At 40.6% G+C, this 24,545-nt stretch overlaps 1 protein-coding gene across 6 annotated transcripts in view; it reads left to right on the forward strand.

Moving 5' to 3' along the window:
* Positions 1-23,959, forward strand: part of HP1BP3 (heterochromatin protein 1 binding protein 3) — a 40,049-nt gene extending 16,090 nt beyond the window's left edge. For 5 of the 6 annotated variants that reach the window (XM_046012722.1, XM_046012747.1, XM_046012730.1 and 2 more), the window contains 7 exons: positions 387-467; positions 2,441-2,595; positions 12,087-12,177; positions 17,451-17,610; positions 19,190-19,301; positions 22,168-22,281; positions 22,889-23,959. In XM_046012722.1, coding sequence (XP_045868678.1) covers positions 387-467; positions 2,441-2,595; positions 12,087-12,177; positions 17,451-17,610; positions 19,190-19,301; positions 22,168-22,281; positions 22,889-23,183 — 1,008 coding nt within the window. In that variant the 3' untranslated portion in view covers positions 23,184-23,959. Of the gene's footprint in view, positions 1-386; positions 468-2,440; positions 2,596-12,086; positions 12,178-17,357; positions 17,611-19,189; positions 19,302-22,167; positions 22,282-22,888 lie in introns of those variants that run through there. The other variant, XM_046012764.1, reaches the window with a different exon arrangement.
* Positions 23,960-24,545: the final 586 nt, after the last annotated feature.

A 24,545-nucleotide genomic window follows, 5' to 3' on the forward strand; every position in this document is an offset into this window, starting at 1 on the left:
TGAAGGCAGAGGCTTAACCCACTGAGCCACCCAGGTGCCCTGAGATTGTCGCTTCTTTCATAGTACTTTTTTGGGGGGTGGAAAGCTCATAGACTGTTTAACCTGGTATCACAATAGCTTTCTTCCCAGTTTCGTAGATGAGGAAACAAAAGCTCAGAGACTTTAGGGGGTTGTCCAATACTAAATGGTAGGTGGTAACCGTAAACAGGATTCAATCCCAAGTCTTTCAGTCTGTCCATTGTTCTTTTTTGTCTGAAGGGTTGAGCAGTACTGTACATTAGTTCTTATATTACTGTGCCCTGTACTTTGGGTAGTATAAAGTTATAAATATTAATAACAGTAATTTTAAAATTTTGATTATTGCAACTATAATTACTTTACCTTAGGTAAAAGGAAAAGGTGCTTCTGGGAGTTTTATTGTGGTCCAAAAATCAAGAAAAACACCTCAGAAATCCAGAAACAGAAAGGTAAGAAGTCTCTACCACAGTTTGAGCTCTGTAAAACTATTTCTTCCACTAGACATAACAGCACTGATTGGGTGTTCCCACTTTGCTGAGTGCAGCCTTTTTCCTAAGGCCTGGAGAGGTTGTAAATGATTCGCTCACTTTCAGCCAGCTAATGAGTAGAAAGCAGGCAGTGTGTAAACCCAAGCACTCCAGCCCCAGAGCCCATGCACTTAACTGCCATATGTTGAATTATGGGCAACTGTATGAATTATATTCCCTTTAATGAAATATGAAATGTTAAACTAAAAGGGGCATATGAGTACATCTTTACCTAATATTAGACCCCAAAACTGTACCCAGAGCTTTTTGTTTTTGTTTTTCTTTTCCTCTTCGTTTTCCTTTTCTTTTTTGTGCACACTAACACTTCTGTTCCTTGAGATACATAATTTCGTTTATGGAAAGTATTTGTCCTATAATAAAGTGAAATGTGTAGTATTTCCTGTATGTCAGTAACTGAAATCATGACTATTTCTCTATGTCTGTTTTTGCAACTCCAAAAATTTTTGTACTTTTTATCTAAAACTTTGAATGGAATAAACTCTTTACAGAGCTTTTTGGTGCTGTGTGCTCCTTTTCATTCTTTGTTATTGAAGGCTAAGGATAAACTAGGACCTTTAATTAAAGTCTACCATTTCTCTCTCTTTCTTTCTTTCTTTCTTTTTTTTTTTTTAAGATTTTATTTATTTATTTGACAGCGAGAGAGAGAGAGATCACAAGTAGGCAGAGAGGCAGGCAGAGAGAGAGAGAGGGAAACAGGCTCCCTGCCGAGCAGAGAGCCCCATGTGGGACTCGATCCCAGGACCCTGAGATCATGACCTGAGCCGAAGGCAGCGGCTTAACCCACTGAGCCACCCAGGCGCCCTCTTTCTTTTTTTTTTTTTTTTTTTTTTTTTTTTTTTTTTTTTTTTTTTTAAAGATTTATTTATTTGACAGATAGAGATCACAAGTAGGCAGAGAGGCAGGCAGAGAGAGAGAGAGGAGGAAGCAGGCTCCCAGCCAAGCAGAGAGCCCGACGCGGGGCTCGATCCCAGGACCCTGGGATCACGACCCGAGCTGAAGGCAGAGGCTTTAACCCGCTGAGCCACCCAGGCGCCCCGCCCTCTTTCTTTTAAGAGAGGGAGGGACAGAGGGAGAGTGAGAGGGAGAATCTTTTTTTTTTTTTTTAAAGATTTTATTTATTTATTTGACAGAGATCACAAGTAGGCAGAGAGGCACGCGGAGGGGGGGGGAAGCAGGCTCCCCGCTGAGCAGAGAGCCCGATGTGGGGCTCGATCCCAAGACCCTGGGATCATGACCTGAGCTAAAGGCAGAGGCTTTAACCCACTGAGCCACCCAGGTGCCCCGAGAGGGAGAATCTTAAGCAGGCTCCACACCCAGTGCAGAGCCCGGTCTGGGGCTTGCTCTCACAACCCTGAGATCATGACCTGAGCTGAAATCAGGAGTTGGATTCTTCACCGACTGAGGCACCAGGGCGCCCCTCTTTTCATATTTATACATATTTTAACTCTCAATCTGAAGTTCTTTTTTTTTCTTTTTTTCAAGATTTTATTTATTTATTTGACAGACAGAGACCACAAGTAGGCAGAGAGGTAGGCAGAGAGAGAGGGAGGAAACAGGATCCCTGCTGAGCAGAGAGCCTGATGCGGGGCTCAATCCCAGGACCCTGGGATCATGACCTGAGCCGAATGTAGAGGCTTTTACCCACTGAGCCACCCAGGTGCCCCTCAATCTGAAGTTCTTACCTCAAATAAGTTGCCACACAAGTGCCATTATACTACCCCTGGGGTATATTTATTTGAATGTGGAAAAAAGTGATAGTATTCTACAATTGATTTAGCAGTCAATTTAGGTAAGCCCTTGAGTTGAATATAGAAGCATTCGAACAGAGAACTCCATATTCTGTAATGATGATAATTTTTGATACTATATTTCAGAACAGAAACTCTGCAGTGGATCCAGAACCACAAGTAAAGTTGGAGGATATTCTCCCATTGGCCTTTACTCGCCTTTGTGAACCTAAAGAAGCTTCCTACAGTCTCATCAGGAAATACGTGTCTCAGTATTACCCTAAACTTAGAGTGGACATCAGGTATGAGCCGTTGGCCTAGACTTCAAAATACAGATGTCTGTGTTATTCCCTTAGCCCCTTTCTCATGAGAAAGGAGAAAGAGTAAATATTCAAGAAGGAAAACATTTAGGGGCACCTGGGTGGCTCAGTCTGCCTTCGGCTCAGGTCATGATCTCAGGGTCCTGGGATTGAAATCCCCATTAGGCTCCTTTCTTGTCAGGAAGCCTGCTTCTCCTTCTCCCTGTTGGTCCCCGTGCTTGTTAGCCTGTGTACACACACTATCCCTCTGTCTCTCAGTATCTCTCTGACAAATAAATAAATCTTTAAAAATAAAAATGAATGCGGGGCGCCTGGGTGGCTCAGTGGGTTAAAGCCTCTGCCTTCGGCTCAGGTCGTGATCCTGGGGTCCTAGGATCGAGTCCCGCATCGGGTTCTCTGCTTCGTGAGGAGCCTGCTTCCCTCTCTCTGCCAACTTGTGATCTCTGTCAAATAAATAAATAAAATATTTTTAAAAAATAAAAAAATAAAAATGAATGCTTGGGTTGACTTTAACATTCCTGCTATTGTGAATAATGCTGCTATGCTATGACTAGAGATGTACTAACATCTCTTTAAAATCCTGCTTTCAGTGCTTAGGGGTCTATACCCAAGAGTGGAATTGCTAGATGATACAATAATTCGAGTTTTTATTTTTTTGAGAAACTGCCATACTGTTTTACACAACGGCTGTTATCATTTTCCATTCCAGCCAACAGTATACAAGGGTTCTGATTTTTCCATGTCCTCACCAACCCCTGTTTTTCTGGTATTTTGATATTAGTTATCCTCAGTTGGTATGAGGTGATTGGTGTATGCTCTGTTTTTTATTTAGAGTTTGAAACGTAAGAGAATTCAGGTTTCTAAAAACCTCTACAGAGACAGTACTGTCTTCGTCATTTAAACATTTAAGGTAGAGTTCTGGGAGAATTTTGGTAGTAATTCATTTCTAAAAAAATTTGCTACTTAAAAATACGTAGAATGATTATTTAGACTGTCACGTGCTAATTTGTGGATTCATGCAGACACATTATTTAAATTTATAATTTGCAGAGTCTGTGTTTTAAGTGTGCTATGTGAGATCTTTGTTATTTGACTTTTAGAGAATTGTCTTCCACAATCCAGAGTCATTTCTGTGATTTCTGTCTTGCATGCACATTGTCCTATACTGTTCAGCTCCAGTACATGCTTGCATTAGAGGCCTGCAATTAGAATTGCTGAAGTTTCAACCCAGACGCCACATTTTCAGAAAAGCACTTCGTGATCTTCAGAGTGCCCAATTAAAGAGTCAGTGAAATCGTACAAAAGAAAAGGGAATCATAGAAGCACAAAGTTTGAAATTAATATCCTGATTTTTTCATGCTTTTTTTGCCAAGTATGACCCACAGATGGAGCTGTGAGCTACAAGTGCATGTGTGGTGGATGTATGATGCATTTAAAGATGGAAACACGTTCCACGTTCCTTGCTCTTTACACTCTGCTGACTAGAGACCTCATCTCCTCCCAGCTTTTTTCTTTCCTTACCGTCCTGCTCTTCTCACAGGAGACAGGTTGTTGCTAGCAGCAGACCTTCACTCTGCGTCTAATCTTTAGGAACATTTCTCGTCGTCGTCTTATGTTGAAACAAAATTTGTCTGATATTAGATGGATTACCAACCCATAATGGTAACAAACCTGAAGACCTTTATCTATGACCTTATTAATGATAACTTTTTTTTTTTAGGATTTTATTTATTTGAGAAAGAGTGAGAGAGAGCATGAGAGGGGAGAAGGTCAGAGGGAGAAGCAGACTCCCCATGGAATTGGGAGCCTGATGTGGGTCTTGATCGTGGGATTCCAGGAGCATGACCTGAACCAAAGGCAGTTGCTTAACCAGCTGAGCCACCCAGGCACCCGATAACTTTTTCTTTTGAAACCCTTTTTCTTTTTACTGCTGTGACACCATAATGATTTTGTCTCTCACTGTAGTGGAATCCTGTCATACATGCAATTAACATGACAATTTAGCTGTACTTAGACTTGGTCAAACAAAAGAACAAAAAAAATGCAGTTTTATTTCATTTTCAAGATTTTATTTATTTGGCAGAGAGAAAGATCACAAGTAGGCAGAGAGGCAGGCAGAAGGGGGGGTGGGGGGAAGCAGGCCCCCTGCTGAGCAGAGAGCCCAGTTCGGGGCTCGATCCTAGGACCCCGAGATCATGACCTGAGCCAAAGGCAGAGGCTTACCCCACTGAGCCACCCAGGTGCCCCAAAAGTGCAGTTTTAAAATACAAGTTATTTGTACTTGATGTCTACAGTTTTCCCCCTCCTGCCCTTTGCTTTTAATTTTATTTATTCTTCTTAAATAATCTCTACATCCAATGTGAGGATTGAACTCACAATCCTGAGATTATGCTCCTGAGATCATGCCCCGAGTGGTATGCTCTACTGACTGAGCCTGCCAGGCACTCCTTTCCCCTCTTACTTTTTTTTTTTTTTAAGATTTTATTTATTTGACAGAGAGACAGCGGGAGAGGGAACACAAGCAGAAGGAGTGGGGGAGGGAGAAGCAGGCTTCCTGCTGAGCAGAGAGCCCAAAGCAGGGCTCAATCCCAGGACCCTGTGATAATGACCTGAGCTGAAGGCAGACACTTAACGACTGAGCCACCCAGGTGCCCTTCCCCTCCTACCTTTTTTTTTTTTTTAATATTTTATTTATTTGACAGAAATCACAACTAGGCAGAGAAGCAGGCAGAGAGAGAGGAGGAAGCAGGCTCCCCACGGAGCAGAGAGCCCGATGTGGGGCTCGATCCCAGGACCCTGGGATAATGATCCTACCTTTTTTTTAAAGATTTTATTTATTTGACAGAGATCACAAGTAGGCAGAGAGGCAGGCAGAGAGAGAGAGAAGAGGAAGCAGGCTCCCTGCCGAGCAGAGAGCCCGATGTGGGGCTCGATCCTAGGACCCTGAGATCATGACCTGAGCTGAAGGCAGAGGCTTTAACCCACTGAGCCACCCAGGTGCCCCTGCCCCGATCCTACCTTTTTTTTTAAACCCACTTTTGTTACCCTTCACTCTCAACCATCTTACCTGAAGTACTTTTTCCTGTCAGTGCCACAGGTGACGTCCATGTTGCAAATTTTAGTAGTCCATTCATAGTCCTTAATTTACTTGCTGGTCTTTCACTGGCATTGACTTAATGCATTCACGGACGGACTCCTCTCCTTCCTTTCTTCACTTGCCTTCTAGGACAGTCTGTCTTCCTGATTTTCTTCCAACTTCACCACCCATTCTTTCTCAGTCTCTTAAGGATTAGATTGTAGGTCTCTTGTCTTTTTTTTTGTTTGTTTTTTAGTTGTTTGAACCCCTCTTTTGTTTAGTGTTTTTGTTTCTGTTTTTTAGTGATCCATATACCCAAAATGGAGTTCAGACTCCTGATGCTGAGATCAAGAGTCTCAGGTTCTTCTGACTGAGCTAGCTAGCCAGGCTTCCTTCTTGTCTTTTCTATCCACATTCACTTGGTAATTCTTTTTTACTGTCAAAGCTGTACAGTGCTAATTCACAGATAAATAAATCTAGCCCATACCTCCCTCCTGGCTGCACATTCACGTAGACAGATGCTTATTTCCTGTCACTACTTGTGTTTCTAACTTCACATGTTCAAAACTGAGCTCTTGAACCCCTCCCCAAAAAGCTTTGTGTCTTCCATATCTTCTCCACCTCAGTTAATGGTGACATCATCTTTCTAGCTGCTGAAGCCAGAAACATTGCTTTTATGATAGTCTCTTCCATTTATTCCACACCTCCATCTAATCTGTAAGCAATTACTTTGGCTTTGGCTTTAAGATACTACTATAAACAGACCTCTTCTCATTACCTCTACTGTCACCGCTCTCTTTCAAGCCACCATCGTCTCTAACTTGTATTACAGCAATAACTTCCTAACTGCACCTCTCATGCTCCCTCCCCTTCAGTGTGTTCTTAGCATAGCAATGAGAGTGGGACTTGTAAAAATATGTTAGATCATATCCCCTTGCCACTCTACCTTTTAGTGGCTTCCTAACCCCCACATAATTAAAGCCAGAGTCTCTGAAAACAATATACAGGACACTACACTTCATTGCATCTCTGACCAAACCACCACTACCCTTCCCTCACTTAACTGGCGTCAGAGTCTGCGTGCTTGTTCTTCCCTTTGCCTGGGTGGTTTACCCCATAATCCACTTGGCCCTCACTACTTTCAGGTTTTTATTCTAATGTCATCGTTAGAGTGCCTTAACTCTGCCATGATCGCCTTCCCCCTTTTTTTTTAATCATTTTATTTTGGAAACTTACAAACATACACATAAATGCAGCAAGAATAAAACCATCATACTAACATTATTTAAGTTCTTAACATCTAATGTGGGGGTCATGTTCAGTGTCCTCCAAGATGACTTTATGTAGTTTTGTTCCAGTCAATATCCAGCCATGGCCCATACACTGAATTTTATTGATGGACCCACCCAAAATACATCTGAGCCTTTCCCTTCTCTCCCAGGATTCAGAATTCTACTTCTCTGAAGCTTTCTTTTTCTCCATACCACTCATCACGTTCTAATATATACTACATCTGCCTAGTCTTTCTTTTTTTTTTTTTAAAGACTTTATTTATTTATTTGACAGAGATCACAAGCAGGCAGAGAGAGAGGAGGAAGCAGGCTCCCCGCTGAGCAGAGAGCCCGATGCGGGACTCGATCCCAGGACCCTGAGATCATGACCTGAGCCGAAGGCAGAGGCTTAAACAACACTGAGCCACCCAGGCGCCCTGCCTAGTCTTTCTAAAATTACCTGCCTACCCCATTAAAATGTCAGAATCCTAAAGGCCAGGATTTTTATTTAAATTGTTCACTTCTGTTTCCTCCAAGCCTAACACATAGTAGATGCTCAGTAAATATTAGTTGAATCAGTGAACGAATGAATGACTATGGGCTTTTCACCTGGCCATTCCGCAAGGAGCCTGTGTCCTGGAGCATGTGAAATGAGACGTGAATTTCTTCTCCCATATACCTAGAGGCTGTAAGAGCACTGTGGTTAAGAGCACAGACTTCGGAACCAGACCCCTTAGGTTTAAATCCTGATTCTGTCATTTTCTAGCTTTGTATCACTAAGCGAGTTATCCCTTTATGTCTCAGTTTCCTCATTGATAAGCAGTGTATTGATAATTTTGTTAGGAGGCTCAAATCTCTTAGCTCATGTTAAGCTCTTAGAACAGTGCCTGGCATATAGTTAGTGCTCAACTCATGTTAATATTTTCAGTCTGAGTTCCAACATCATTCTAACAGTATGAGCATTAACACTGTGCTAAATATGATTCTAATGTTTAAAGAGTATTTTTTAGGGGCACCTGGGTGGCTCAGTCAGCTTCCTACTCTTAATTGCTGTTCAGATCATGAGATCAGGGCTGTGAGATCAAGCCCCATGTGGGGCTCCGTGCTGGGTGTGGGGACTGCCTAAGATTCTCTTTCTCCCTCTCTGCCTCTCCCCCCCCATTCTCTTTCTCTAAAAAACCTTAAATTTGGGAGCATCTGGGTGGCTCAGTCATTAAGCGTCTGCCTTCAGCTCAGGTCATGATCCCAGGGTCTTGGGATAGAACCCCACATCGGGCTCCCTGCTCAGTGAGAAGCCTACTTCTCCCTCTCCCACTCCCCTTGCTTCTGTTTCCTCTCTCACAGTCTCTGTCAAATAAATAAAGCTTAAAAATAAATTAAAATTTAGGGGCCCCTGGGTGGCTCAGTGGGTTGGGCCTCTGCCTTTGGCTCAGGTCATGGTCTCAGGGTCCTGGGATTGAGCCCTTCATCGGGCTCTCTGCTCAGCGGAAAGCCTGCTTACCCCTCTCTCTCTGCTTACTTGTGATCTCTGTCTGTCAAATAAATAAAATCTTTAAAAATATATGAATTTAAAAAGACAGTGTTTTTTATATAATATGCAAGTCACCTCTTTAATTTGGTAGCAATGATTTTTTGCAACTCTAAATTAAAAGCTGGGTATATTGGGTTTACAGAGATTTTGGGTTTATTCTAGGAAGGTCCTTTAGAACTTGCAAGGGTAGGGCGCCTGGGTGGCTCAGTGGGTTAAAGCCTCTGCTTTTAGCTCAGGTCGTGATCCCAGGGTCCTGGGATCGAGCCCCGCATCGGGCTCTCTGCTCAGCAGGGAGTCTGCTTCCCTCCTTTCTCTCTCAGCCTGCCTCTCCGTCTACTTGTGAGCTCTCTCTGTCAAATAAATAAAATCTTTAAAAAAAAGAACTTGCAAGGGTAGAGGCTCATTTAGTCAAGCGTCATGGTCCCTTCAGCTCAGGTCATGATCCCAGGGTTCTGGGATTGAGCTCTACATTGGGCTCCCTGCTCAGAAGAGAGCCTGCTTCTCCCACTCCCTCTGCTGTTCCCCCTGTTCGTATATGCACACACCCTCTCTTATTCTGTCAAATAAGTAAAATTTTAAAAAACTTTCCAAGGCATTAGGAATCATTCTTTCTGATATAAATACATACTGTCTTTTTGATTTTTTTTCTGCCTCCACCAGAGTAAGAAAATAGTGCAAGATTCCGTTGTATGCCCTATACTTTTCCCTAAACTTTTTAATATCTTTGGTGACCCTTCTTTTTTTTTTTTTTTAGATTTTTATTTATTTATTTGACAGAGATCACAAGTAGGCAGAGAGGCAGGCAGAGAGAGAGAGGAGGAGGAAGCAGGCTCCCTGCCAAGCAGAGAGCCCGATGCGGGACTCGATCCCAGGACCCTGAGATCATGATCTGAGCTGAAGGCAGAGGCTTAACCCACTGAGCCACGCAGGCGCCCCTTTGGTGACCCTTCTTAACATTTTCAACACTCATTTCAAGAGTTTTTTGATGTTCTTAATTCCACTTATGGATTTTTTTTTTTTTAAGATTTTATTTATTTGAGAGAGAGAGCACAAGAGAGGGTGAGGACGAGCAGGGAGGAAGGACAGAAGGAGAGAGAGAAGCAGGTTCTCCGCTGAGCAGGGATTTGATGCAGGACTTGATCCCAGGACCCTGGGATCATGACCCAAGCTGAAGGCAGACACTTAATGGACTGAGCCACCCAGGCGCCCCGTTAATGCATTTCTACCAGACTGATGGTAACTTTCTTTCTTTTTCAAGATTTTTATTTATTTAATTGACAGGGACAGTGAGAGAGGGAACAGAGGCAGGGGGAGTGGGAGAGGGAGAAGCAGGCTTCCCTCCAACAGGGAGCCCGATGTGGGGCTTGATCCCAGGACGCGGGGTTCGGGGTTCATGACCTGAGCCAAAGGCAGACTCTTAATGACTAGGCCTTGCAGGCATCCCTCATGTAACTTTCTTATTCACATGCTTACAACTCAGAATCCTTGCTGCCATCAGCTGCATTTTTGTTTTCCATCCCTTACCTTTGGTTCTCTCTGTGCATGGCTTTCATTTTTAAATCCCTCAGTGAAGACTGATTTTCTCCACAGTTGAAAAACATGGCTATCAGCAATCACCTATTATTCCCTGCTTCTAATTAAAGTGATATAATGATCTAGTTAAGAACAAAACTTGTTATAATAATAAAAAGTCCCTTAAATGTGTATAGCACTTCATAGTATAAAATACTTTTGTTTATACTGTTTTCCATAATTCTTAAAATAGACTTAAAAATACATATCCCAACCCCAATTTTCCTTACGTGGGGTTACCTGACTGTTCACTGGTAAAGCCAGAACTTTGTTTTTCAATTTAATACTTCTTGCTTTTTCCACTGTTTTGGGTGTTTTTTTATTGGAAAATGCAAGCATAGCACAGTGAGCAAGATTGTAGAATCTGGAACCAGACTGTCTAAATTTGTAACTCGTTCTCCCACTGCCTAGCTATGTGACCTTGGAGAAATGACTTTTCTGTGTCACTCAGCTTTTCCCCATCAGTAAAGTATGGGCAGTAATAGTACCTGTTTCTTGGATTTGTTGTTTTTTCTAGTTTATTCCATACAAATAAAGCATTTCAGATAGCACTTGGCATCTTATTAAGTGCAGAATGGTGTGATACAGACCGTAGAATTTTTCAGAACAGGGATCTGTGCCTGCGAATTAGCAGTAAGTTAAAGAGATGGGGCTTGATCAGATCTGGAAGAAAGTAGAATTTTTTTTTTTTTTTTTTTTAAAGATTTAATTTGTCGGGGGAGAGAGAGTGCGCATAAGCAGGGGAAGCTGTATTCAGAGGGAAAAGTAGGCTCCACTAAGCAAGGAGGCTGATGCAGGACTCATCCCAGGACGCTAGGACCATGACCTGAGCGAAAGGCAGACACTTAATTGGTATGAGCCACGCAGGTGTCCCAGGGGTGTAGAATTTAGATGGATGGTGGAGTGGGGAAGGCATTCTTAAAGGAACCTTATTTGAAAATTGCAACAGCAGGAGTTGGCATTCTTTTTTGATAACTAAAGGGTCTGACTGCATCTAGACTAATAAGAAGTGGGATTACGCCATGGAAGGCTTTGAAGCTAGGTTGAGGCATTAGGACCCTGACACCTCATCAGTTGAGTAACATAAAGGTGGCCTTCCTAGGTGTATTGACCTAATAGTGATATGCATTATGAAAACAGAAAGCAACACAGTGCCCAGAAGGGAGGCCATGGTAGCTGGTACTAAGGTTATGGCAGTGGTGAAAGAATGGGCCATTCTGAGGGTTTTTTTTTTAAGACTTTATTTATTTATTTATTTGACAGAGAGAGACCACAAGTAGGCAGAGAGGCAGGCAGAGGAAGAGGGGGAAGCAGGCTCCCCACTGAGCAGGGAGCCCCATGTAGGTAGGGCTCGATCCCAGGACCCTGAAATCATGACCCAAGCCAAAGGCAGAGGCTTAACCCAATAAGCCACCCAGGTGCCCCTTGAATGGGACTTTAAACATACCCATGCTTTGATTACGTGGTTTGGTTGCCATTGTTGTTGATGAAAATAAATAGAGGGTGGGGCGCCCGGGTGGCTCGGTGGGTTAAAGCCTCTGCCTCAGGTCTCCATTCCAGGATCCTGGGATCGAGCCCCACATGGGGCTCTCTGCTCAGCAGAGTGCGTGCTTCCCTTCCTCTCTCTCTGCCTGCGTCTCTGCCTACTTGTGATCTCTGTCTATCAAATAAATAAAATCTTTTAACAAAAATAAATAAATAAATGGAGGGTGTTTGGAGTGTCTTGAAATTCAGAAATTGGTTGTGTGTGGTACATGTTCTGTGTATCTGGGTAATGACTTCTTTGCTCGAAGAAAAAAGAAAGCCATTTATGTTAAGGGTGCCAGTACTTTATATATATATATAATATATATATTATATATTAGCTATACAATATAGCTATTGTAATTTATATTATATTACTTTAACAAAGTAGCATGAATAATAAGAATTAGAACATAGTTCAGGGAATAACCCTGGATTTGTTTCTTCAAATCTCTCCTTCATTGATGTATTGATTGCTATTTTTTTGTTTTCTCTGCAGGCCTCAGCTGTTGAAGAATGCTCTGCAGAGAGCAGTTGAGAGAGGCCAGTTAGAACAAATAACTGGTAAAGGTGCTTCTGGGACATTCCAGGTTAGAGGCTGAAAAGGATTGTAGAGAATTGGTTCTCAGTTTGATTTCAGGACCTCCTTACACTCTAAAAATTTGAGGACCCCAAGAGATTTTTTTATGTGGGTTATACCTGTCAATATTTATGGTATTAGAAATAAAAACTGAGGGAACTTTTAAATATTAAATTTTAAAAAAATTTTTCGCATTAACATAAGTGATAATTTTTTTTGTGAAAAGAACTGTATTTGCCAAAACAAAAAAATTGAATGAGAAGAGAAGAGAGGTACTGTTTATTAAAAACTTGCAATAGTCTTTAATATCTTGGTGAAGAGAAGTCAGCTGGTATCTATCTGTTCAACACACTTTGGGTTGTATCTGAAGAAAATTCACCACACATAGTAATATAGTTAAAAAAGTGTGGAGTATTTTCAAATAATTTTAAATAGTTGTGGACATTATTCTTTGATCCTATATGAAAACTCAACAGATGATAATTTTTTAAAATATATATTTATTTATTAGAGAGCTGTTGAGCATGTAAGGGGTGAGAGGGACAGGGCGGGAGGGTGAGGGACAAGTAGACCTCTCACTGAGTGCAGAGCCCCACCCACGGCTCAGATCTCACTGCCCTGAGCTCATGACCTGAGCCAAAACCAAGAGTTGGAACAAATGATAATTTTTTTAATAGCTTTATTTAAGTATGGTTTATATATCATAAAATACATTTATTTTAATTTATTATTATTTTTTAAATATTTATTTATTTGACAGACAGAGATCACAAGTGGGCAGAGAGGCAGGCAGAGAGAGAGAGGAAGGGAAGCAGGCTCCCTGCCAAGCAGAGAGCCCGATGCGGGGCTGGATCCCAGGACCCTGAGATCATGACCTGAGCAAAAGGCAGAGGACTTAACCCACTGAGCTACCCAGGCACCCCTTTATTATTTTTATATATAATTTTTATATTTTTTATATTTTTTATATTTATTTATTTATATTATATTTATATATTATATATATAATATATTATATATTATATATAATATATATAATATTTATATTATATTATATTTTATATTTTTAATATTTTATATATAATTTTTATATATATAAATATTTATATTTATTAAAAGATTTTATTAATAAAAAAGATTTTATTAATTCATTTATTTGAGAGAGATCACAAGCAGACAGAGAGGCAGGCAGAGAGAGAGCAGGAAACAGGCTCCCCACTGAGCAGAGAGCCCAAGGCGGGGCTCGATCTCAGGACCCTGAGATCATGACCTGAGCCAAAGGGAGAGGCTTTAACCCACTGAGCCACCCAGGCACTGCTGGACTTTCTCTTTATATAGATTTGCCTTTTCTACATGTTTCATATGGATAGAGTCATGAAATACGTGGCTTTTGTGTCTGGCTTCTTTCACTTAGCATAGTCTTGTTTGAGCCTTGTCCATGTTGCTGCATGAATCAGTGCTTTCATTCCTTTGTATCGCCACATGGTATCACAGTGTATGAATCTAACACTTTCTGTTTATTCACAAGTTGATGAAATTGGGGTTATTTGCACTGTTTTTAATCTTCTGAGTAATGTTGCCAATGAGCATTTACATCTCAGTCTTTGTTCAGGCACATGTTTTTGTTTCACATGGATACATAACTAGGAATGTGGACTTGCTGGACTGTATGGTAAATTTATGTTGTAAGAAACTCCCAGAGTGGCTGCATTACTTTACATTCCCACCAACAAAGTGTAAGGCTTCTAATTTTTCCGTATCTTTGCAAACACTTGTTACTGTCTTTAAAATGCTAGCCATACTGGTGGATAGAGAGTGTCATTTCATTGTGGTTTGGGTTGGCCTTTCCCTCATGATTGCTGATGCTGACCATCTTCTCATGTGCTTAATGGACATTTGTTTATCTTTTCTGGTAAAATGTCTCTTTAATTACTTTTACTGTTTTTAAAGTTGGATTATTTATCTTACTGAGATATGAAAGTTATGTAACTAGATATAAGTTCCTCACTAGATACATGATTTGCAAATATTTTCTCTTACTCTGTGGTCTGTGCTTTCACTTTCCTGATGGTGTCTTTTGAGGTGCAGAAGTATTTAATTTTGATGAAAGCCACATGATCATTTTTTAAAATTGCCTCTGCTGTTGGTGTTGTAGCTAATAAATCATCACCTAACTTATGATCACAAGATTTACTACTATGGTTTTTTAAATAGTTTCAGCTCTTACCTTTAGGCCTATCCATTTTGAATTTTATTTGTGGTATGAGGTGAGGATATAAATATTTATGTTCTTGCATGTGAATATCCACTTGTCCTAACACTATTTATTGAAAAGACTGTCCTTTGCCCACTGAATTGCCTTGGCATCTTTATTAAAAAAAAAAAAAAAAATTGACTGTAAATGGTAAGGGTTTATTTCTGAACTATAAATTTTGTCACATTGATCTACATGTGAATTCTTTTTTTTTTTTTTTTAATATTTTATTTACTTATTTAAAAGAGAGAGAGCATGAACAGGGGGAGGTGGAGAACCAATGTGGGACTCGATCCCAGGACCCTGGGCTCATGACCTGAGCTGAAGGCAGTCACTTAACCGACTGAGCCACTCAGCCATCCCTATATGAATTCTTATGCCAGGGTCACACTGTCTTGATGACTATAGCTTTGAAAACTTTGCAGTAAGTTTTGAAACTGGAAAATGTTAAAATGTAGTTTAAAAAAAGTGTTTTGATTATTCTGAGTCTTGTGCATTTCTATATGAATTTTAGGATCCATTTGTCAATTTTCACAAAGCCAGCTAGGATTTTGGTAGAGATTGCATTGAACCTGTGTATCAATTTGAGGAGAATCATTATCCTTATAATATTGATTTTTCTAGTTCATGAACACTCTTTTTTGTATATTCAGAGCTTTAACTTTTCCAGCAACATTTTGTAATATAAAGGTCTTAGATTTCTTTCGTTGAGTTTATTCCTAAGTATTTTATTCTTTTTTCATGTTATTGTGAATGGAAATACTTTCACTTCTGGATATTGCTAGTGTATAGAAATACAATTGATTTGTCTACTGATTTTATACAATTGATTTGTCTATTGATTTTATATTAATTCAACTTTGCTGAACTTATTTACTAGTTCTAGTAGTTTTCTTGTAGGCTCCTTGGGATTTTTTGTGGACTCCCTAGGATATTCTACATACAGAGTCATATTGTTTGCAGATAAAGACAGTTTTACTTCTACCTTTCCCAGCTAGATGTTTTTTGCTTTTTTCTTGCCTAATTGTACTGGCTAGAACCTCCAGTACAGTGATGAGAGCAGACATCCTTATCTTGTTCCCCATTTTAGAGGGAAAAGCATCAAGTCTTCCACCATTAAGTTAGCTGTAGGTTTTTCATAGATGCCTCTTACCAAGTTGAGAAAATATTTTCCTCTATTACTTGTTTGCTGGGAGTTTTTATTGTGAACAGCTGTTGGGTTTGTCAGATGATTTTTCTTTGTCTCTTGAGATGGTCATGTGGTTTTTGTGCCTTATCCTGTTAATATCATGTATTACATTAATTGATTTTGTAGTAATTCCTTAAAGGTTAGTTACCATGTAGAACCTGAGACCGTATGAGTAAAATTTTTGTATTCTTGCCCTTAAAATCATTTGGTCTTGAACATGGAGTGGATCTTCTAACCAGGTATAGTTTCATAACAGGATCATTTGGAAAATAGTGGTTCATTGAATTATGTAGCTTATTAAAATATTATCACATTTCATCAAATAATAACAAAAGTAACATTATATTACCTGCTGACCTCATCAGAACAATATTTAAGTACTGGGAAATTACCAGGCTCACCATGGTGTAAATACAAGTGTTCTGTGATTTAAAATTTTTCTTTAAAAATTACTTTTTTTTTAAATTGCTTTTTAGAGGCACCTCGTGGCTCAGTTGGTTAAGCAACTGCCTTCGGCTCAGGTCATGATCTTGGAGTCCCGGGATCGAGTCCCACATCGGGCTCTCTGCTTGGTGGGGAGTCTGCTCTCCCTCTGAGCTCCCCACTCTCACACACACACACTCTCTCTCTCTCTCAAATAAATAAAAAAAAAAATTTTTTTAATTGCTTTTTATGCTTGGTAACAAATATTGTTAGTTTTCCTTGAAGGAAGGAGACGCTTATTTAATACATTTTCAAGAAAATATCTACCAGAATCCCAAGTCCTAAATAACTATAGTTTATCTGTTTGTTGTTCCATCAAGTAAAAAAGGGTGTTCCATGAGTAATGGCAGCTAGTTCAGCTCACGGCTCAGTCGCTGAGGGTGCTTGTCCTTGAGACCACTGTCATACCTCCAATGTCGCCGATAGGCTTTATGTGTTCCTCCCATCTCATCCATAAAATGGCAAAAAAAAAGTGCACTGTGGTTGAGAGTCAATAAAATAATTTTCGCTACTTCATCAAAGGCATTCCTAAGTGAAATTGACTTTTTATTATTTTTTAAAACACAAGTGCATAGCAATAAAGAATACAGTAGCTGTTGGTACATTTCTGTCTCCTCTTTGATTTGTGGTGAGGTGGCAAGTTTTACCCACCACTGCTTTTCCACCGTAAGTGCAGATGCCACCACAGCGAAAAAGGCACATCACATCTTAGTATTATCATGAAAATTGTTTTGACTTTACACATCCTCTGAAAGAGTCTTGGGAGCCCCGGCGACTTTGTAGACTGCTCTTTGAGAATCTCAGTTGTAGACCATACCTGAGTTTGTCCTTTTACCCTTTTTGATTATTGGTGCTGATCTTTGTTCCCCATCCTTTTGTCCTTGGAATATGCTGTGTAATTTTCTGTTGTATGGTATCCTAAATAGTTATTACACTTTTCCTTTGCTGTTTTCCTTGGAGGATTAAAAAGGTTATTATCATTTTTTTAATAACTACTGCATTTTTCAGATTGGGACAAAGGAAGTATTCTCAAAAGTATCTTATTTATTGGGGCATAACAAGTTAACTTGCTTATTGGGGTAGAGCGGTTACTCTGTTTGAGTTAGGGTAGCTGTTGCTGTTTTAGGTTGGATGGAAGGGTAAATGGAGAGAGGAGAAGCCATAGGAGGGTTGGGACTCCTCAGTCAGATTGAATACCTGATGAGTGGGAAGAGAAAGTCCCTAACCTGACAATTTATTGTAAAACATATCTGTGCTAATGCAGGAACTCCGACCCACCTGGTGCAGAGGAGTCTTGTCTTGACCTGCTTTGGGAGAGTGTTGTCTTGATGCTTTTCTCTTCCTCCTTGGAAAACAGCTGAAGAAATCAGGGGAGAAACCCCTGCTTGGTGGAAGCCTGATGGAATATGCAATCTTGTCTGCCATTGCTGCCATGAATGAGCCGAAGACCTGCTCAACCACTGCTCTGAAGAAGTATGTCCTGGAGAACCACCCAGGGACCAATTCTAACTATCAAAGTAAGACTCAGAGTTGTGTGCAGTGACTGGGCTCAGGGGAATTACCTTGTGAAACATTTTAGAGCTTGTGCTGTTAATGACAAAGCATTAAGTGCCAACAGTGAAACTAAGAGGGAACAACAACTTTACAGATTTATTATTTACAAAAAGAAAAATTATCAAAGCTTTTCCTTAATTTTTTAAAAATATTTATTTATTTGACAGAGATCACAAGTAGGCAGAGAGGCAGCAGAGAGAGGAGGAAGCAGGCTCCCCGCTGAGCAGAGAGTCCGATTCTGGCCTTGATCCCAGGACCCTGGGATCACGACCTGAGCCGAAGGCAGCTGCTTAACCCACTGAGCCACCCAGGCGCCCCCTTTTCCTTAATTTTTACAATCTCTATTGAAGATCAGGATTTGATTTTATTTTGCTGTAAAGGTTTTTCTCATATTTTTGTTATAATTTAGATAAATCCTTGGTTCAGGACACCTCTCAAGTATAGTTTCTTTTTGCCTTTCTAAATATTTACTAAAACATCTAATTTCACCTTGAAACTAAGCCGGTGTTTTAAAATACAACTTGCTATTTCTCATTGCCTTTTAAGCCCTAAGACAGAAAATGCTTTTTTTTTTTCAGTAAAGTGTATTTATTACCCTGTCAGGTAGTGAGTTGTGATTCAAAGTCTCATCCTAGCAGCACGGTCATATGGAGTAGTGTGGCGGGGAGTTTCCTCGGGTGCTAGACTAGGCATAGTGGTATAGGTAAAGAATGTGGAAAATAGGTAACAAAATGCAAACTAGACTATATTATTTTAATTAAAAGTACTTTTGAAGACTTAATATTAAGTGACTTAGTATATATGCAGTATGAATTTTTTAATGTTACAGAAGAATGCTTTCTGGTCATTTTTTTTCATGCATTACTTTGAAAACTGCTGTGACTTTTTAAAATCTTTCCTTCCTTAAAATATGTACTGTGTTTACTGTGTCTACTGACCCTTTACAAACCATTTCATGATTTTCCCTTTTGGTTGAGTATTAGAAGAGAAGATGAAGTTGGTTATTAACCTTTTCAGTTTCACTGATACTGCTACTGTATTTTGGACACTGAATCACCATAAAATGTAGTTTTGATGTGTCTCTGTATGAAAGATGAGAATTGGTGAGGCCTTTAGAAGCCATAGTTCTGTGGTTTGCTGTGATGTTACTCTTTATCGATATTCTAGATGATTTTCCTAGTACAGACCGGCATGCAGGGGATGTTCGAATGAATAGAGATGAGAGATTTAGTTTTAAGTTGGCTCTTAATCATTTTTGTGCCACTCTAGGGCAAGTGACCACTCTGGGCTCCTGTTTTCCTTTCTGTGAAATTCGGAACTTGCCTTAATGGTCTCTAAATCTCTTGCCATGACAGTTTAACCTTTTCAAATTTATGGACACTTAATTGTTAAGTGAATTACTCATCCTTTTGATCACAAAGAATTCCCTTAGCACATGTCAACTAGTATCTGTGACAGGACAGTAAATTGATCTATAACTGATTAGAGTTGAAGTAATTATCAAATTTAATAAACAACTTTCTTTCTGAATTTTTTGTTCAGTGCATTTGCTGAAGAAAACGCTGCAGAAATGTGAAAAGAATGGATGGATGGAACAGATCTCTGGCAAAGGATTCAGTGGCACCTTCCAGCTCTGTTTTCCCTATTACCCCAGGTAAGCAGCTAGCTATGATGCGAAGTGTTGGTCATTGTAAATTTAAAATCTGATTCAAGGTTACAGGCTTAGGCTTCTAACTTATTAACTTGTTACTGTTCTACTTGAAAGTAAAGACTACTTGAGGCAGTATTGTTTCGGTTTTGTTTGTTTAAGATTTTATTTATTTATTTATTTGACATACAGAGATCACAAGTAGGCAGAGAGGCAGGCAGAGAGTGGGTGGGAAGCAGGCTCCCTGCTGAGCAGAGAACCCGATGCGGGGCTTGATCCCAGGACCCTGGAATCATGACCTGAGCCGAAGGCAGAGGCTTTAACCCACTGAGCCACCCAGGCGCCCCCTTGGTTTTGTTTTTGTTTTGTTTTGTTTTAAGGTTTGTTTATTTTAGCACAAGCAGGAGGTGGGGAGAAGAAGAGATAATCTCAAGCAGACTCCCACACTGAGCATAGAGCCTAACTCAGAGCTCAGTCTCATGACCCTTGAGATCATGACCGGAGCCAAAGCCAAAGAGTTGGATGCTTAGCCGACTGAGTCACCTGGGTGCCTAAGGCAATATGGTTTTAGAGGAAAAGCTTTTCATGTAGGAATCAGGGGATTTGGACTACCCTGCCAGAGCTTATTGTTAGCCATCCATTCCTAAAATTAGGCATTGAATTCTTTGAGCTCCTTGGCCATTTTTATGTTCAGTCCTTCTTTATTAGGTAAATGCTAATGAGAAGAAGATTATTAGAGGATTGGGTATATTTTAATTGTCCCTCATTCAGGGTGCCTGGGTGGCTCAGTTGGTTGAGGATCTGCCTTAGGCTCAGGTCATGATCTCAGGATCCTGGGATCAAGTCCCACATTGCTCAGTGGGACTCACTGATCCTTGCTCAGTGGGGAGTGCTTCTCCCTCTCCCTCTCCCCCTGCTCATGCTCGCTCACTCGCTCTCTCACAACAAATAAAGAAATCCTTTTTTTTTTTTTTTTGTCAGTTGTTCAAGGAGGAAGAGCATTGGCTGCTTCCAAGAATCCTGATTTGCCTTCTCCATACTGTAGAGGCAGGGCCATTTCCTTGAAAACCTCTTTTATCTTTATTTATTACTGCACTAAAAAATAAGTTGAGCACCTCCCATGGGCCAAGTCCTGTCCTGTGCGCCCATGCGATGGCCTTCTTATGCTCTCATTTCTAGTAAAGTGCTGTGACATGTACCACTAAAACCCTATTTTATTGTATTTTTTTTAAAGATTTTATTTATTTATTTGACAGACAGATCACAAGTAGGCAGAGAGGCAGGCAGAGAGGGAGAGGGGAAAACAGGCTCCCCCCTGAGCAGAGAGCCCGATGAGCTGAATACAGAGGCTTAACCCACTGAGCCACCCAGGTGCCCCTATTTTATTTTTTTTAGACGTTATTTATTTATTTGACAGAGAGAGACAGCAAGTGAGAGAACATAAGCAGGGCGAGTGGGAGAGGGAAGCAGGCTTCCTGCCAAGCAGGGAGCCTGATGCAGGGCTTGATCCCAGGACCCTGGGATCATGACCTGAGCCAAAGGCAGGTGATTAATGGCTGAGCCAACCAGGCACTCTTAAAACCTTATTTTAGCAAGAGTATAGTGTAGTTTCTTATATTGTACCTTGTGCATAAGCCTAAAAAGGTGTTACTTGGTTGGTTGTGTATTACTTAAATTTCTCAGACATTAAATTTAATTCGTAAAGTCAAGCACATAAAATGTTATAGTTTAAGGAATTATTAATCAATGGGATCAATATTTTTATCAGTAAGAGCAAAGAAAATAGAATATCCTAATTTCTCCAAGAAATTCTAAAAAATAGAAAATCCTATTTCTCTAAAACTTGAAGAGATTCAGCCTTTATATTATTGTGAGGTCTTTGCCAGTATCAGGAGGGCAAAAAATGTATACTGCTGTGCAAACGGTTTGCTGCCTTATAGACAATTCACTGCTCTGTATTCAGTGGCTAATACAGTGCTGGACACACATTAAGAGCTTAAGTAATCGTATTACTAAGTGATTAAGAATCAGTTTTATTGGGGCACCTGGGGGGCTCAGTGGGTTAAGCCTCTGCCTTCGGCTCAGGTCATGATCCCAGGGTCCTGGGATCGAGCCCCGCATCGGGCTCTCTGCTCAGTGGGGAGCCTGCTTCCCCCTCTCTCTCTCTCTGCCTGCCTCTTTGCCTACTTATGATCTCTCTCTGTCAAATAAATAAATAAAATCTTTAAAAAAATAATAATCAGGGGCACCTGGGTGGCTCAGTGGGTTAAGCCTCTGCCTTCGGCTCAGGTCCTGGGATCGAGCCCCGCATCAGGCTCTCTGCTCAACAGGGAGCCTGCTTCCTCCTCTCTCTCTGCCTGCCTCTCTGCCTACTTATGATCTCTCTGTCAAATAAATAAAATCTTAAAAAAATAATAATAATAATAATCAGTTTTATTAAATGGCAGGAGGAAGGGAATGAGGTCTGGTCTGGGACTTTTTTTTTTTTTTTTTTTAAAGATTTTATTTATTTATTTGACAGAGATCACAAGTGGATAGAGAGGCAGGCAGAGAGAGAGAGAGAAGGGAGAAGCAGGCTCCCCGCGGAGCAGAGAGCCCGATGTGGGACTCGATCCCAGGACCCTGAGATCATGACCTGAGCCGAAGGCAGCGGCTTAACCCACTGAGCCACCCAGGCGCCCCTGGTCTGGGACTTTTACAGATTTGTTATAACTGTGTGTGCAGAATAAGTTAAACTGAAACCTGATACTTATAACATGGCATTTGAATGTCCACAAAATAGCATCTAGGTTCACATTTCTCTCTTATCCTATATATGACTTCTCTTTGACCTAATTTTACCTAATTTTTCTTCCCTTTTTTCTTTTCATAGCCCGGGAGTCCTATTTCCAAAGAAAGAGCTAGATGATTCAAGAGACGAGGATGAAGAGGAGGATGACTCCTCAGAAGAAGACTCTGACGATGAAGAGCCTCCACCTAAGAGGAGGTAAAAATGGCAGTAATAGTGATAGTGACTTAACAACTCGGGTCCCTCTCAGAAAGTTCTTTGTGTAATATTTGATTTTGTCTTTTTGAAAGTTCAGGGGCTTTGCACTTAGGAAGCCCTGTGAATACGTAATTTACCATTTGGTCAAATCTGTATGTGTGTCCATAGTTTGTTGGTTATTCAAAGAAAAATAATCCCATATTTTTTAGTAAAAATGTCATGAATTACGTATAGACTTCCATGAATCCTTAGTAAAGGCTCCAGTTAAAAAATAACAACATTCCGAGGCACCTGGGTGGCTCAGTGGGTTAAAGCCTCTGCCTTTGGCTCAGGTCATGATCCCAGAGTCCTGGGATCAACTTGGCTCCCTGCTTGGCAGGGGGGCCTGGTTCCCCCCACCCATCCCCCCGCCTGTCCCTCTTCCTACTTGTGATCTCTGTCACAAAAAGATTTAAAAATCTTCTTTAAAGAATAATAATAACAACATTCCTATTCTTTCCATAGGTGGCTTTTTATCTGCGCTAGATCTTTTGTGGCAAAGTATCTGGTCATCCTGGCAAAGTGAATCAAGTACTAAGTGATGGTCTTTGCTCTTTGGTTCTCACAGGTTGCAGAAGAAAACCCCAGCGAAGGCATCCATGAAGGCTGCATCTGTGAAGCAGAGAGTGTCCAAGCCTGCACCTAAAGTCCCAGCTGCCCAGCGTGGGAAAGCTAGGCCCCCGCCCAAGAAAGCCCCTCCCAAGGCTAAAACTCCTGCCAAGAAAGCCAGACCCTCACCTTCAGTCATCAAGAAACCTAGTGGTGGCTCTTCAAAGAAGCCTGCAGCCAGTGTAAGAAAGGAAGTGAAATTGCCCGGCAAGGGCAAATCCAACATGAAGAAATCTTTCAAAGCAAAAAAGTAAATTTTATAGGGAAAAAAAGGGTATCATGATAAAATTCAGAATCTTATTTTCTAAGGTCAGTGTGCATTTGTTTTAGTTTTGATGCTTTTAAAAATTACATTTTTTTTCCTCCCCTATGAACACTGTGGGGAGGGAATATAAATAAACCAATTTAGGCATTTGTTAGCTTTAGGTGCTGTTTTTGGTGCCTGCCCCTTCCCTCAGTCCTTTTAATTTCCGCGATAACTCTGGATTTTCCTGAACTGTATAATCTACACTTGTCATTTTTTTTTTTTCCCTCCACCCCAACCCTCTTTTTATGGTCAGCTTTGGCTCCCCCCCCCCCTTCCAGCTTTATCTAAACAGTTGCAAAGATTTTTATATTTGTAGAAAGCATCATGAGTAGGATGCTGGTCAGGTGCTGGAAGTAAAAAAGAGGCAGTATATAGCACTGACTGAATTGTAAAGCCTTCTGCCTGGAGATTCCAGTTATAGCTATAATAATTAATCTTATTTATAAAACCACTCCACTAACCCTCTCTCTCCAATTATATAAATACAGAGACATCTTAGCTTTGGGAATAAGCCAAAAAACGTTTTGATTTCATTAGGTTCTGAAGACCTGTGACTCCTTTGGGCCACTTTCATATTGGTCAATTTCCAGGTTTTTTTCACTGGCCCAGGGCATTGTGTTCCCTCAACCGCAAGCACAAATTCCCTCCACCACTTGATTTTTGACTGAAGGAGAAATAAAGGAAAGACATTGAATTTGTGATTTCTGTGTTACCTGTGGTACCTGTGTTACCAAAAACCAAAACATATAAAATCTTGATCAAATGTTTAAATATATTTTTGAATATTTGGAGCATGACTTGTCATTTCCAGTTTGCCTTTTTTATAAGGAAATGTTGGAGAGTTACGTCATTGCTAATGTAGAAATGTTAAGTGGAAAAACATACAATTTGCTAAAATAAACTAAATTCCAGATCATCTGTGGGTTTTTTCCCCCCTCCTTTCTTTCCACAGCACTTTTGATATCAAGCAAGTGGCTTCCTTTTTGAGATACTTTAAAAAAAGGGGGGGGGGGCAAATGAAGCCCGACTACCTAAACCTTCCTCGTTTGTATTTGTTTCAGTATCGTGCAGTTGTGTTCAATAGTACTAGCTTTCTACTTGGGAAATACTGATTTTTGGTTATCATTTACCCTCCCTGTGGCACTTGACATTTTAATTGTCTTAAACTTTTTGGTGTATGCCTCTGGCCCCTTTGAGTGCTGCCAGAGGCAAAAGACATTTGTTTCGTTCATTCCACTTGCATTGTCTCCTGGGATCTCGTCTGCAGCATAGCGTGCGGCTGGGAAATGGACTGGAGAAGATTGGCTGG

The sequence above is a fragment of the Meles meles genome, chromosome 1 (assembly GCF_922984935.1).
Source record: "Meles meles chromosome 1, mMelMel3.1 paternal haplotype, whole genome shotgun sequence".
Lineage (NCBI taxonomy): Eukaryota > Metazoa > Chordata > Mammalia > Carnivora > Mustelidae > Meles > Meles meles.